The sequence below is a fragment of the Rhododendron vialii genome, chromosome 8a, assembly GCF_030253575.1.
Source record: "Rhododendron vialii isolate Sample 1 chromosome 8a, ASM3025357v1".
NCBI classification, from domain to species: domain Eukaryota; kingdom Viridiplantae; phylum Streptophyta; class Magnoliopsida; order Ericales; family Ericaceae; genus Rhododendron; species Rhododendron vialii.
The window spans coordinates 18909967-18923954 of NC_080564.1; the positions used below are offsets into that span (position 1 = coordinate 18909967).

The 13988-nt window shown below is 39.0% G+C and overlaps 2 protein-coding genes across 2 annotated transcripts; both read left to right on the forward strand.

The window, feature by feature from the left end:
• The first annotated feature begins 1273 nt into the window (after nucleotides 1-1273).
• LOC131298631 (uncharacterized) lies at nucleotides 1274-9904 on the forward strand. Its single transcript, XM_058324109.1, is given in 20 exon segments — nucleotides 1274-1843; nucleotides 1945-2223; nucleotides 2706-2901; nucleotides 2993-3099; nucleotides 3251-3632; nucleotides 3750-4047; nucleotides 5448-5627; nucleotides 5630-5710; nucleotides 6877-6995; nucleotides 7273-7317; nucleotides 7410-7491; nucleotides 7562-7630; nucleotides 7726-7858; nucleotides 7861-7895; nucleotides 7999-8036; nucleotides 8154-8181; nucleotides 9303-9368; nucleotides 9478-9573; nucleotides 9675-9740; nucleotides 9890-9904. Coding segments are annotated over 15 exon segments (1212 nt in total). The 5' UTR covers nucleotides 1274-1843; nucleotides 1945-2223; nucleotides 2706-2901; nucleotides 2993-3099; nucleotides 3251-3632; nucleotides 3750-3888.
• LOC131298632 (uncharacterized) lies at nucleotides 9477-12465 on the forward strand. The gene is made up of 8 exons (XM_058324110.1): nucleotides 9477-9573; nucleotides 9675-9740; nucleotides 9944-10191; nucleotides 10912-11006; nucleotides 11392-11433; nucleotides 11948-12076; nucleotides 12160-12208; nucleotides 12290-12465. Exons 3-8 carry the CDS (start codon nucleotides 10098-10100, stop codon nucleotides 12463-12465), a joined length of 585 nt encoding a protein of 194 aa, XP_058180093.1. The 5' UTR covers nucleotides 9477-9573; nucleotides 9675-9740; nucleotides 9944-10097.
• Nucleotides 12466-13988: the final 1523 nt, after the last annotated feature.

A 13988-nucleotide genomic window follows, 5' to 3' on the forward strand; every position in this document is an offset into this window, starting at 1 on the left:
ATGCAAACATGGCATAAGGGGACTTCCAGACATGATTATCTAAAACTTTCCTCAGTTTTGAGAAGTGTAAATGATTTTTACATAGAAAGTTCATTCTTGTTAAAACTCATTCCTTTAGAGATCATTTCCAGCTCCAGCATGCCCATTAAGTTTAAAGTTCCATATCTCCACATTTGTCATGCTATTATTTTAGTTTCTAGCCTGTGGAAGCAACCTTGGATTGTGTTTTTCCTTTTTTGTGTTGATTAATAAACAAGCTTGTAGATCCCAAAAAAAAAAAAAACACCGACAACAAGCTGGAGCATTATCTCGATCAAGCTATTAGAGATCTTGATCTTTGCCATATTTGTATAGGATTCTGTCATAAATTGCTGATATCCACATATTTGTTGCATTCGCTCCTTTGACGTTCTACAATTCAATAAAACAAATGATTTATGTGATGAGATCATGTACATATATACGTGGATGCCACTAGTGTTTTCTGTATGTATATGTTTTTTTTTGTGGCGCCTCTTGATATTGAGAACTACAGCACATAGTTCTGCCAAGATTAATCCTAAATGACTAACGTTGTTTTCTCTTCTATTGCCATGAATGGGAACAAAGGTGCTTGCATTGTGAGAGTAGGTGATAAGACAGTAATGTGAATCGTTCCAAATGAGACCTCAGTGCTGAGAAGGAGCAGATTCAAGCCATCCTCAAGTCCAGTGTTCTAAATGCCTACCACGCCTATACCCCTAGGTGTTTGAATTGGCGCTCTGGGAGGCTTGGCGAAATTTGGCGGCTGCCTCGGCGGGACTAAAATGTGGTTTTTTAAAATAAGAGGGCTTAATATGTAATTTTACAAAATGATATATACACACACTGCAATTACACATTAGTCCACACTTCCACATTTCAATCGGCTTCCACAGTTCCACCAATCGAAGCCCTAACTCCAGGCGACTCAGGCAAGAAGTTCTTTCGATCTCCTTTCTCCGTCACGTTGCCAGACTTCGCTGGTATGTCTCTCTCTCTCTCCTCTCTCTTTCGTCTCTCTTGTCTCTCTCGCATCTCTCTTCTCTCTCTCGTTTATTTCTACTTATTCAACTCATTTGCAACTACTTAATTTCATTTGGGTTTGTACTTTGAAGTTTGAACATTAAACTTTGCATTATGGATTCATGGAATGTAGTTTGATGGATTATGGTTTGTAAAAAAAAATAAAATAAATACCGCGGAATTGCTTGGCGCCGCTTAGGAGCCCGCCTAGGTGGCTTGGCGATTGGCGGTGGGTCACCACCCGACTAGCGCCAAGCGCCATTTAGAACATTATCCTCAACTGCATCCAACTCCTCCTATATGATGTCATTGGTTGGTGCATCTCATCCCATTACATGTCAAGCTCTGACCTCGTGCAAAGTGTTAAAAAACTGGAATGTAACCGATTTTCTTCCCCTCTCCTTTTCGTCTCCTTCCTTCTACCATCTTCTGCCAAAAACGAAAATCAACGCTCTGCCTCTCTCTCTTGTGAAATCGATCTTCATTCTTCAGCCCACTCTCATAGTTGTTATGGCCTTTGTTGCCCTCCTTCACTCCCCTAAGCGTCACACCGTCGCACACCACACCGTCCACCCCAGCTTCTTACCAAAAGCATTTCACAGTAGCGTTAGGGTTTGTTCTCCTCTTCTTTCCTTTGATTATAGAATTGGGCGTTTTCTTCTACCTTACAGCAGAGAGATCAATCCGTAACAACTTGATGAAATATCATTTGGAAGAATTCTCGATTTGAACTCGACGAACTCAACATCGACACTGGGTATTCATCGACCTAGGTGCATTGCATGTGCAGCTCCAAAATGTATGTGATTGGTTTATTTTACATCCATTCCTCTTTCTAAAATTACTACTAAATTAACGGTACATATCAATTTATATTCAATGCCATTCTATTTATTGCAGGATTTCGAAACTCGACTTGGACATGCCTTCAATGTTCTCGGGCTTGAGCAAATGGTGATTAAGATGGCTAATTGTACTTGGCCTATACCAATTCACAATCTTCACCTCAATGCCGAAGCATTCAATGAGTTCTTGGCTGTCCTTGATCTGCATCCTTTTGATTACCTCATGCTTACCATGCTGCCTACTTTTTAGTTCGTGGTCATCGTCTTCCATGGCCACAATGATAGTGAAAGACTTTATGACTGGTTTTAGTCCAGTTGTTCTAACCATACTTTGGTAACTCTTCGTGCCATGTGCATTGCTGCACAAGTTTTGTAGAAACTCTTTTGAAGCATAAAACTTGCCAGTAGCTTGCTCATATTGGCCTATATAATTACGTTTATCGTTAGGACTGGCTATGAACCGAAGCCCTAAACTTTCTATAAACTTAATGTAAATATGGATCTTATGTTAACTTATGCTTGTGAATGTATGCGCACAGCGCTTAACCTGGTAACCTGTAACTTACATCATGTATGTAATATCCTTTTGGTTTTCGCTTAACCAAAAACCAAAGAGGAAGCTTTTGGTTAAGCTTTTCGCTCATCCATCAAAAGCAGCATTAATCTTTAGTCCCAAAAAAAAAAAATCCTCTTCAACGGGCATGACATTCGTGCCTTGCACGAAACCCGAACCTAGTCCTAATACATGTTAAGCATGCTTAGCGTATCTATCTATGAATTCTCGTATGCTTTGGTTTTTTTCCTCATGTTGAATAGGCTGACTAGCGCTTGCAAAGAACTGTAATTGAAGTCTCCCCTAATTCTTTCCTTCGCAAGTCTACATCTTCTTCGTCTGACTTTTTTTTCACCTCCCAAATACTTTTGTATATATAGGTTGAACTCCTTCAAAAAAAACAATGTCACGGTTGTTATCCGCAATGAGCGAGAACTCAACGCCATTCGTATTCGTGAAGTAAGTCCAGCAATTGAGTCTTTTATCATATCATTTCCTCGTATTGTTCATCTCCACCTTACCCATGTACATGTTATCTGTTTGTTGAAAGGAAAACGAAGGGCTGAAGCTATAGCTACGGAAAAACTACAGGCAAACTGTATGAGAAAAGGAAAACGCAAGGCTACATGTGCGGACAAGCGGAAAGATAATGCCTTGGTACAAGTCTTCAGGCTTTTCTACCCAACTTTTACTTCCGGGATATGAAATTTATTTGTAAAAATTTAATTCAAGCCCCCTTTATGCTTTTCTCATTTATTCTACATCTTTTTCATTTAACTTCTTTAACCTCTCACAAATCACTTTGTAGGTTGAACTTCGTCAATGAAATGGTGGAGTTGTGATCTGCAGTGAGTTGGAACTTCGTATTCGTTCAAAGAGTAGCTTTTAACCCATAAAACTCCTCTGAAGAAAGCCGTGTCCCACTCTGTACTTCTTCAGCCTCGATACAATACATTCATCGGGAAAGATACTTTCTGCATGCAAACGTATCCCCGTTTGAACGGTGATCTGACACTCCCGCGTTCCTCTCTCTCTCATCAGATAATCGATCACAGCAACTCTTGCTGCCACCAATCCTCATCCTCATCCCCATCCCCATCGATCGCTCCTCCCAAAAAGTGCAAAAAGGAATTCCAACTAGATCGAGTTTTATGCGTTGTTCTCCGTCGATGGATCCAGACTCCGTTCCCGTTAGCCCTAACCGCCTCAATTGAACTGAAAGTCGCATTTTTTTAATTTTTTTTCCTGTTACTATTTGCTCGTTTTCGTTTACAATTGGTTGTTTGTGCGTTTTTTTGTTGTTGCAGACGAATGTGTTGAAGATTCGGATCTGTAGGTCGCCGGCGAGCTGCATTTGCGTGTTTGTCAACGTCCAGTAGCATAGAGGTATCGAAGGCGGCGAAGGAGGGAGAAGGAGAGAGGTATCCTTAATTGAGTGAATATATAATGCATAAGAAGAAGTATCCGATTGGAGTGGAGCATTATACGTTGTACGAGGAGATAGGGCAAGGTGTGAGTGCTTCGGTTCATCGCGCCCTGTGTATCCCGTTCGACGAGATCATTGCCATCAAAATTCTCGATTTCGAATGCAATTTTAGTGATCTGGTGCGTCATCAAGGCATTACACCACGTATCTATCTACGTATATCTATCTACATAGACGGGCTATATGAATATATCAATGTTCTAAATGGCGCTTGGCGCTAGTAGGGCGGAGACCCACCTCCAAGCGCCAAGCCGCCTAGGTGGCGCCAAGGAATTCGGCGTTTTTTTTTTTTTTTTTTTTAACAAACTATTATCCAATCAAACTATATTCTATGTATCCATAATGCAAGTTCAAAGTTCATAATGCAAAGTTTAATGTACAAACCCAAATGAAATTAAGTAGTAGCAACTAGCAAATAAGTTGAATAAAATAAGAAGAAATAAACGACATCGGAGATCTCTAATGCCAAGTTCAAAGTTCATCTCCTTTCTCTAACTCTTCTCCTCCATACCCTTCCAAAACTTGATCTCCATTAGTTTAATACTATACATTTTAGGCCGCCAAAGACGCCGCCAAGACCGCTAAGACCGCCGAGACCGCCATGGCCACCAAGGCCGCCTAGGCGGCCGCCAAACACCACCAAACCTCCCTAGGCGCCAAATCAAACGCCAAGGGGTATTGGCGTGGTGGCAAGGCACCTCCAAGCCCCTAGGCGGCCGAACACTGGAATATATATATATTTTCCCGTTATAGTTCATGTCAATTGGGGATTTTTAAGTTGATGGGAATGAAAAATGGGGAAAATAAAATTAAAGATTAAAACTTTCACCACTATGATACTATCCATTGTACAAATTGGCAAATTATATGCATCACCCCGGAAATTGGCCAATAAAAAAAATATTCGTGGAAATTGTAGACTATTAAACGTAAATAGTACCACACTCCAAAGAAAGGTGAAAAGAAAAACGCAATAATTTGTTGGTAACTGAATAAGTTGAGAGACCGGCCTCTCATTACCTTACACACACCCACACCCACACAAAACCCTTTCTTTCTTGACCTTAGTTATGGTTTTAGAATTGGAGCTTATTACGAAGAAGGTTAAGCAACTTTGTGTTAGTCATAAAAACATAATCTAAATGGGAATTTGAAATCCTAGCTAAACTGATCATGATTTTAGCTGTCTCCTGTCTGAATTTTTGGTCCAGTATCTGTTTTCCCCGCTGTTGTAGTAGACTAGTAGTTGTTTATCATGCAGAGGTTATTGAACAGAGGGGGAGGGAACATAACACGCGTTAGTCTTAAAAACATAATTGAAATGGATTTTTAAAACCCTGGCTCAAGTGTTTGAGATTTTAAGTTTAGAGCTGTCTCCTGTTGATTTGTGGGATTATTATCTGCTTTCCCCTATGTATTAGTAGTTGTTTAAAGTTTTGGCTATCACAATTTAGCCTATTATTAATGTGTGCCATGACCTAATTTAGTTGTTTAATCTCATGTTGCCATTCCCTTGTAGAATAACATATCTCGTGAAGCATAGACAATGATCCTGGCTGACCACCCTAATGTTCTCAAGTCACACTGCTCATTCGTTATTGATCATAATCTTCGGGTCATCAGGCCATTTATGGCTGGAGGTTCTTGTCTCCACATATTGAAGGCTATACAGCCCGATGGTTTTGAGGAGGTTGTGATTGCAAATTTGCAACTATATTGCGCGAGGTATTGAAGGGCTTGGAGTATGTTCATCGCCAAGGACACATTCATCGGGATGTCAAGGTTAGTAGTTTAATTTAGATTGTATTTATGCTTATGTTCTGCAGTTGGTTTCCGGGTTTGTTATTCTCGCTTGATTATATTCATTAGTCTTGTCACCTTGAACAGCATGCACGCATGGTTGTGTACTTACCCCGCTTCAACTTTGCAGTGCTTGTGTAAATATACAAATGTCTTCTTATTCTTCTTTTCTGGGAAATCAACTATTCTAACGTGTTTGACAAAACTTAGTAGTGGAATGTCTCTCAGATTCTTAGTCTGATTGTATTTGAAAGTAGTGAACGTCGAGTAACTCTTATGGCTAGTATAGTGACTAATTTAGTCTCGTCCAACGTGTACTCTCCAATGCAATTGGCTCTTTTTCCACATAGTTGTATTACATCGAGTATGATGTCACAAGATTCTCTCTGTTGTGTAGTTTCTGTCCTGTAAACTGTTTAAACGGAAAGTAAATGGAGGATTACATTCTTGAACTAATAATCAAGAAAGCAAATATGTTTGACATTTGGTGGTTAGACTTTTCATAGGAATAACTTTTGGTTATGCGAAGAGATGCCCCTCTGTTTCCACCAAGTTACCAGTCACCATTCTGTCCAAGCCGGTCTTACACAAAAATTTAAGCCAAAAACTCCCCACTGAGCAGTTAATTATTATCTGTGGCTCTTCCTCAAGGTCCTATGATAAATTAAGAGCTAGCTGTGGATAATCTAAATCTAAGTTGGTCAGGGAAAAACCATGCAGGGTAATTTCCAAATTGGTATCTGTAAAGTCCCTAATAACTAATTAGCTCTGGTGAGAAGGCAATGCAAATATACTTTGAGATTGATGCTGTCAAGTCTGTACAGAGTCTGAGAGGCTTGAGCTGGATGCTTCTCCGGAACTCTGGATTGGTACAGTTCACTGCTGATGAATACCAATTAATGTTCGATAGAAGATACCTTTGAACTTCTTACCAAGACAAGGCTCCCATAAGGGATTAATGTCAATAACGATGGGAAAAGTTTTGGCAAAGTGGGAAGAACTGATTGTGAAACATTAATGATACTGTGGGCAGACTGGTTAAGTAGAGACTAAAATTTCATAAAAATGCAGTGACCTGCTGTACTTTGATTATATTACAGATCTTTCTTTTTTATACTTGTTTTAAAGTAATCTTCCGTTTCTGATAGGCTGGAAGTATTCTCATTGATGCAAATGATGCAATTAAGCTTGGGGATTTTGGTGTATCTGCTTGCTTGTTTGATTCAGCAGGGCAGACGAGAAAAACATTTGTGGGCAAACCGTGCTGGTATGCGTTTTGTATTTGTGGCTCTACTCATTCCAGTATCCCTAGGTTTGGTTGCCCATTAATTTGGCTAATAATCCTGGCTAGTGTTGGGCCCTGACCAGGAGTATTTGCTTAAACATCTTCACCGAAAGTAAAGACTTTGCAGGAAAACCAGAAGGTTTCAATATCATTTTGTTTGCATCTTTAACACAGTGTGGCCCAAGGATCAGCGTCCTCTTGTTCCTTTATGTATGTAATAATGCAATTCATTAACCAGTGGAGAATCTTTGTTTTGCAGGATGGCACTCGAGGTTATGGAGCAATTGCATGGTTATAACTGCAAGTATGTTGATATTTTCACTGCAAGTGTTCCTTCCTTTGTTTCCTAATTACATACTGTGACTAATCTTTATTGCTAGTATTATTTTCTTGTAGGGCTGATATCTAGTCTTTCGGTATTACTGCTTTAAAGCTAGCCCATGGCCATACTCCTTTTTCAAAGTATCCTTTAATGAAGGTGCATGCTTTTAGTTGCATATATGTTTGAAATATCAGCTTAAATACTCAAGCTTCTTCACAATTGTCAGATATTACTCATGACTTTGCAAAATGCGCCTCCTGGTCTTGATTATGAGAGAGACAGAAAGTTTTCTAAGGTACGTGCCTGTGAAAGTGGAGTTAATTTAACCTTTGTTGTGAGTATGGAATGTGAAATTTCCTTTCCGTTTGTTTGTGTTTTTCTTTTCGGTAGTCCTTTAAGTAGATGATTGCTAGTTGCTTGGTAAAAGATCCTTGAAAGTGACCTTCTGCACAAGAGTTGTTAAAACATTCATTCTTCAAGAAATCTAGATCCAATGAATACATAGCGAGAACACTTTTGGAGGGGCTCCCGCTCTTGGTGATCGTCTCCGAGCCTTGAAGGTCAAATGTGTTACCTTTTTGAGGATATGATTTGGCATGCTGTTGAGAATATTTGGCGTTTAAATGTGTTCTATGCTAATGAGTGTCCAATTATTATCTACAGAGAAAAGAACAAGACATGCTTGTAGAAAAGAAAATACCAAAGGCCCTTTCATATCGATATTGATACCCAGGAGCATAAGCATGAGCACAAGTAGGTAACCCGGTTCCAGTTCGTGATCCATATCTTGCCAGTTTATTACGTAGTAGAACCAGATGAGATGGGCAGAAGGAGGAAATGTCACAGGTTTGCACTTTTGGATGCTCCAATAAGCTAAATATCGATGGTTTGATTTATTTGGTAGCAACATGATTTAATATGATTCCATTGGTATCTTTCATCTCTGTGCAGAGCTTGGAATACAAAATTTGGCATGGTCTTTGGTGTTAGACAGTAGGTTTTGTATTTCAGTAGAAATCTTTTCACACGAACCTGTTTTCAATTTTATTCGCGGATTGAAATTTCCCATTTGCACTTCATCTTGTAGTCTAGCTTGTAGATTCAGTTTATCAGTTATGATGATTTTACATTGACAAAATGGGTGTTACGACAATCATGCAGAATTATGTCAGGACTCAGGAGTATCAAAATAGTTTAGTAGTGCATCAAGCAACTAGTGTGACATGAAGACATTTAATAGAAATTTGGCCATTTCCTAGCTGCAATTGCAGTATTTCCTTTCTTCTTGGTACGTTTGGTCCTTTTTTAAAAGACACCTTCTCAAAAGATGTCCTTTTTCTTGAGCATGCTGTCTTAGGAGATGCCTAGGATATACAAACTACTGATAGTGAATAAGCAGAACATCTAGTTGGTTAGTTTAGTGAATAAGGTATTATCCATAGTTCAAAAATTTATGGTTACGGACAAAGAATCCATGAATCTATAGTTAAAAAAAATATTTTCGCATTGTGCATTGGGATATTGGTTGGATGTGTACAACTTCTTGTGGTTGTGCCTCATAGTCATGTGTTCTGTTTTCGAGTCTTTTGGCTAGTGGTGTTAATCGTGCTTGAGGGTTCAAAATTTCTTCCTGCATGATAACTTGCTTATTATTGTGATAATCCCTCTTCCTGTTATGCCATCACTGCATTCTACAACTCTTTTTCCCCACAATGCTCTTAATGAATATTTTTGTTAGGTTATGGAGTCTTTCATTTGTTTTTTTGCTGATGAATCCTATTTTCTTCTGTCTGAATGATATGTCACTGATTTGATTAATCTAATTTGTTTAACAACGTCCCTTCTTGTTGTGGTCCTCGTTTCTTTTCCATATTCTTTTTCAGATGGAAATCTTCTGTTTTAGTATAAAGGCAGAATCTTTCTTCGTAACATAGTTGGTTTTGACCTGCATTTTGCAAGTTGTGTAGGATGAATAACGAGGGATTAGTGGTTGGAACTTCAATCTTGAAGACGTGAAGGCTCAGGCTTCCTTGGTAAAATAACTAGCTCTTTATTTTGTTAGATTTTCTGGATTATACTCATTAATTTCATGTAAATATTGGTTCACTAATCAACTTTAAATCTTTGATTGGGTAAATCTAGGATGAGGACACTCAATCTGAAAAACATCAAGGAGGAAGCTTAGTTACTGCTTCTAGCCTTGACCAAGAAAAGAAATTTCAGCATCAGTTGTCTTCAGTGAGCCACTGTTCACAAGTTTCTGATTCAGCATGTTTACACTCTTTACCCGATTGCCTTTTTGAGATGTAGCCCTATCCTAATGATGTGGTACTTCACAGGAAGATAACGACTTGACACAATTTACCTACTTGTTCGGTAGTCGACTCAACCATGACCAACAACTTGTATGTCTTGCGTGAATTATCCACACCTTTCCTCTCATAATGTTGTGTCCTGCAGAATAGTTGTCTTATTAGGAATCCTATTATACGACTGGTGATTATGCCATGACAATTTCTGTGTGTATGTCACATTTTTATTTTTCATATGATAGAGTAAAGATCGTTAAGTGTGTAAACCAAATAATGATTAGTTCTTTACTTTCCAGAACGAAGTATGAGAAATCTGATGACGATGCGATCATACCTAGTTCAACCCAAGAAGACCAAGTTTCTCAAAATTCTTCTCCCAGATTTGATGATAATGTCTCAAAATAATTTGGCTGGAAAACCTGGTTTGGTCGTCAATGGAAAGAATATTTGATGGCATGGCTGTGCAAGCTACTCAGAGGAGGGGTAGTTCATCAGGCAGTATTTTATTGCCAGATGCCTGTTTTCTTCCTAGTAAAGGAGAGGGGTAAGATACTTAACCTATGCATGCACCATTCAACAACTTCGGGAAATCGTGACTTTGTGTTAGTGAGCTCTTTTGTCCTCCGATATGAATACATACCTGACGTAGGACGGTGGCTCAATCTTGATTGAGCTGAGTTTATATTAATAGTGGGTGAATGGTGTAGGGCCTCTGGGTCCATCTGGTTCTATTCCTTTTCCATGCATGAGTCACTGCGAATAAACACCGCATCTAGATAAATATTCTATAGTAAGTTTTGTACCTGTTAGAGTACTGTCGATGGATTAAACCTTTTCTTTCACATTATACCCAAGCTCTTATGTCAAGCTTCCAGTTGTGTTTCTAGATGGAAGCAATTTTCATTTCAATACTTCTTATTCTAATTGCAAGGAAAAACCTTCATTCTTACCATGTGTTACATAATTGCGATGCAATCCATTGCAGATTTTAGTTGAATTTGGGAAATTTTTAGTGAGAAATCACAAAATCAGCTTCAGAAGTTCTCAAGTAGAAATGGAGCTCCTATTCCCCAGGTTGCAGATGATGTACCCCCTGAAATTCTGCCAAGAGATTCTAGGCCATTAGGCATGTGGAAAGAAGCGACTTATTTTTTTGCATAGAAAAGTTTATTGAAACCATTTAGGTGATCTATGTTATCCATGTTATATTACTTTGTCATGTACATTTCTTCTCCTGTCATCTAATTGGAATTTGTTTTGATAGCAACAAATAACAAGCAAGATGAGAAAGCAAAGGTTGCAGTTGTTCAACAAAGGGGACGTTTTAAAGTCACATCCAAAAATGTCGAATTAGACAAGGTACACTTTACTCTCTATACTTAATGATTATGATATTGACGCAGGCCGAGACCTGCAAGGTTGGGCTATTATCGGAGTGCCATTTGACCGGGGGTAGCGGATGCCACCCAATGCGACCAAGACACTTGATTACAGAGGAATCACTCACTCCAAGCAAGATGCATCTGCACAACACTTAATAATCAACTCTCATTTCCTCTCATTTTATTAGATCAACTATATATAGGGATTACAAAGATGAGACTCTTCAATGCTAATAATAAATACTGGACAATTAGACACTTTGATCAAATTAATACAACTCTTCGTTTCCAGATTAGCATTATTATGCTCTTGCATCAGATATAGTCATGTTAATAACAATATCTTCTATGTTTCTTTTTAGGTAGCCCTGTCTCCCTTGCTACAAAAGAGTCGCAGTATGCAGGTTTGTACTTTTCAAGCCAATTCAGTCATGTAAACAATTAACTACAAATGTGTTTTCATTCAATTCAATCACATAAAGTATTACTTGAAAGTAAGGGTGGATTTCACTAATACCCCCTTGTTCGTACTTTTCAAGTCAACTTAATCACATGGAGTATGAGTAAAAATTGATGTAAGTTACACTGATAACTGACAACCCTTCCTTTTCTTTTGGTAAACACCACTAGGTTCGCCTCTTCAGATATCATTGTGATCCTCACTCAGGGATATTTGGCAAACAGTGTTAGCTGAAGTCATAAATTTTAACCTTTGCCCCTTATCCTTTAACACCTATTTCAAATATTCTTTCCTCTCTTTTAATCATGCCTGTTACACAAGGTTGGATTAATTGTGTACATCTTTCCTTTTCCCTTTCATGCTCACTTTGTATCTACGATTTGATTTGCATATAAGTCGTATTTGATGTAGAAATCCCGAGTATTACATTTGATAAAGCCATTTTATGGGTTATGTAGGTGATTGCCCATCATCCTTCCTTTCCTCTTCCACCATCATCACCATCAGATCCTACACTACCGAAGCTTGTTGGCCATTCCCTTTTTCTGATGGTTCAGTCTGTTTTGCACACAAATACTCATCAAAGGGTATGGGTGGTTTCGTATATGTGTTCGACATCATTGCCACTAAGTATTTTAGAATTTTTTATTTATCATTTTATTCTCCACAGGAAATTATCCTAAGCCTAATGAAACGAGTCTCAGTCGGTGACTTTACAGGTGTGAGCAATCAGTTCTTCTAGAAACTCATTTATTTTATTCTATGTTACTTGTACTTCATATGTTAGACCGATTGTGCAGTTGATAGAGGAGGTCTTCCAATGAATACATCTGTTGCTGAAAAATCACTAGTACATAATAATGCATTGTTCCTTGGCCTACTTGAATTACATTTTGAAGAGCATGATGGGCCTTCTTTAAATGATCAAACACGTACTATCAGTGGGTCATTGGTCAATGCCATGGTGGAAGCTTGACCGAATAAACATGAGGATGTGGGGTTGGGTCTGTATGAACAAAAACAGAACTGGTACGTAATAATGCATGGTTCCTTGGCCTACTTGAATTACATTTTGAAGAGCATGATGGGCCTTCTTTAAATGATCAAACCCGTACTATCAGTGGGTCACTGGTCAATGCCATGGTGGAAGCTTGACCGGATAAACACGAGGATGTGGGGTTGGGTCTGGATGAACAAAAATAGAACTAGGATTAAAGTCCATGCACAAAAACAGAACGAGGTAAGTTTGGGTTCGTATGTAATTAAGGCCTCAGTACGCATGAAAAGTGGATGGTAATCTTCATGTCCTGCAGTGAATGTGGGTCATTTCAAAGATTAAAGGCTTCAATTAAGGATTATGAACAATGTTGGAGTAACAAGGGCTAAGACCAAGGGGTTGGCCTAGAGGTTGAGGCGCTCCCTTAACAAACACAATGACTGAGTTTGAATCTCGTGATTGCAAGAGGCAACTTCCTGATTTCCCCCTCCTATCGATGGTAACAAAACAAAATAAGGCTCCACATGATTTTGATGTTTTTCGTTTCTTTCTTCTTTCTGTTAAATTCATTAAACACTTGGGTTCATATTTCCAACAAGGACAAAAATGTATTCATTTGCCATACTAAATAAGAAGCTTCAGGTGTTAGCAAAAAACAATTCATGTTTCCTGTCATTTATCTAGTGCTTAGTGTGGAGTTCATAGGCGATGTACCTAAATTTTGGCAGCTGTAGAACTAGAACCTTAACTGTTGGATGTTCTTTGGTCAACCAAGATGTCAAAGGGAGTTGACTATTGGAGGTTCACGGTTGATAGATGTTGCCCAGGCTTTGCCTGGGAGAGTCGTTAGACTAGTACAAGAATACAATCCAAATTTGCTTTGGCAATTCCTTGATACTTGGTTCTTTTCCTGCCAAGGGGTCTTAGGCCTCGTTTGATAACCGGACTATGTCTTAGGATTGGACTACCAATCCCAAGGGCTTCCCAAACCCATGTTTGATAACCGGATTATTATTCCGTTGGGATGAGAGTGAGCTCCACAGGGGGTATTAGCAATACCCCCAAGGACTTGGTATTCACAATCCTATCCCTTCCCTTAACACTACAATGACCAAACTCTCCCTTCCCTTCCTCCCTGCTCAAGCCATTCCTGTTGCCGGACTGGGTTTGTTTTTTTTGCTTGGTTTAGAGAGAGAGAAGGGGGGGGGGGGGGGGGGGGGGGTCCTGGGTTTGTTTTTTTGTTTTTGGTTTATTTTGGTTTTGCCGATTTGCAAGGGCAAGGGCAATGTGGGAAAAAAAAAAATTCCAATCCTATCTCCTTACGAATCCCATCATCTAATCCCAAGCAAAGCAAACATGCAAATTACAAATCCCATCTCCTTACGAATCCCACTCATCTAATACTTTTATCAAACGGGGCCTTAATGTTTAAACTGATATCATGTGACGTTGAATGGCCCCTCAAGTTATTTTCTTTCTTAGCGCAGTGACTTAAGGAGAAA

Coding starts and splice junctions, on each gene's coding strand:
- LOC131298632 (XM_058324110.1), top strand. CDS start 10,098: ATGGCATGGCTGTGCAAGCTACTCAGAGGAGGGGTAGTTCATCAGGCA. Junction 11,434..11,947: donor AAAAGAGTCGCAGTATGCAG/GTTTGTACTTTT, acceptor TGGGTTATGTAG/GTGATTGCCCATCATCCTTC. Junction 12,209..12,289: donor CTCAGTCGGTGACTTTACAG/GTGTGAGCAATC, acceptor CCGATTGTGCAG/TTGATAGAGGAGGTCTTCCA.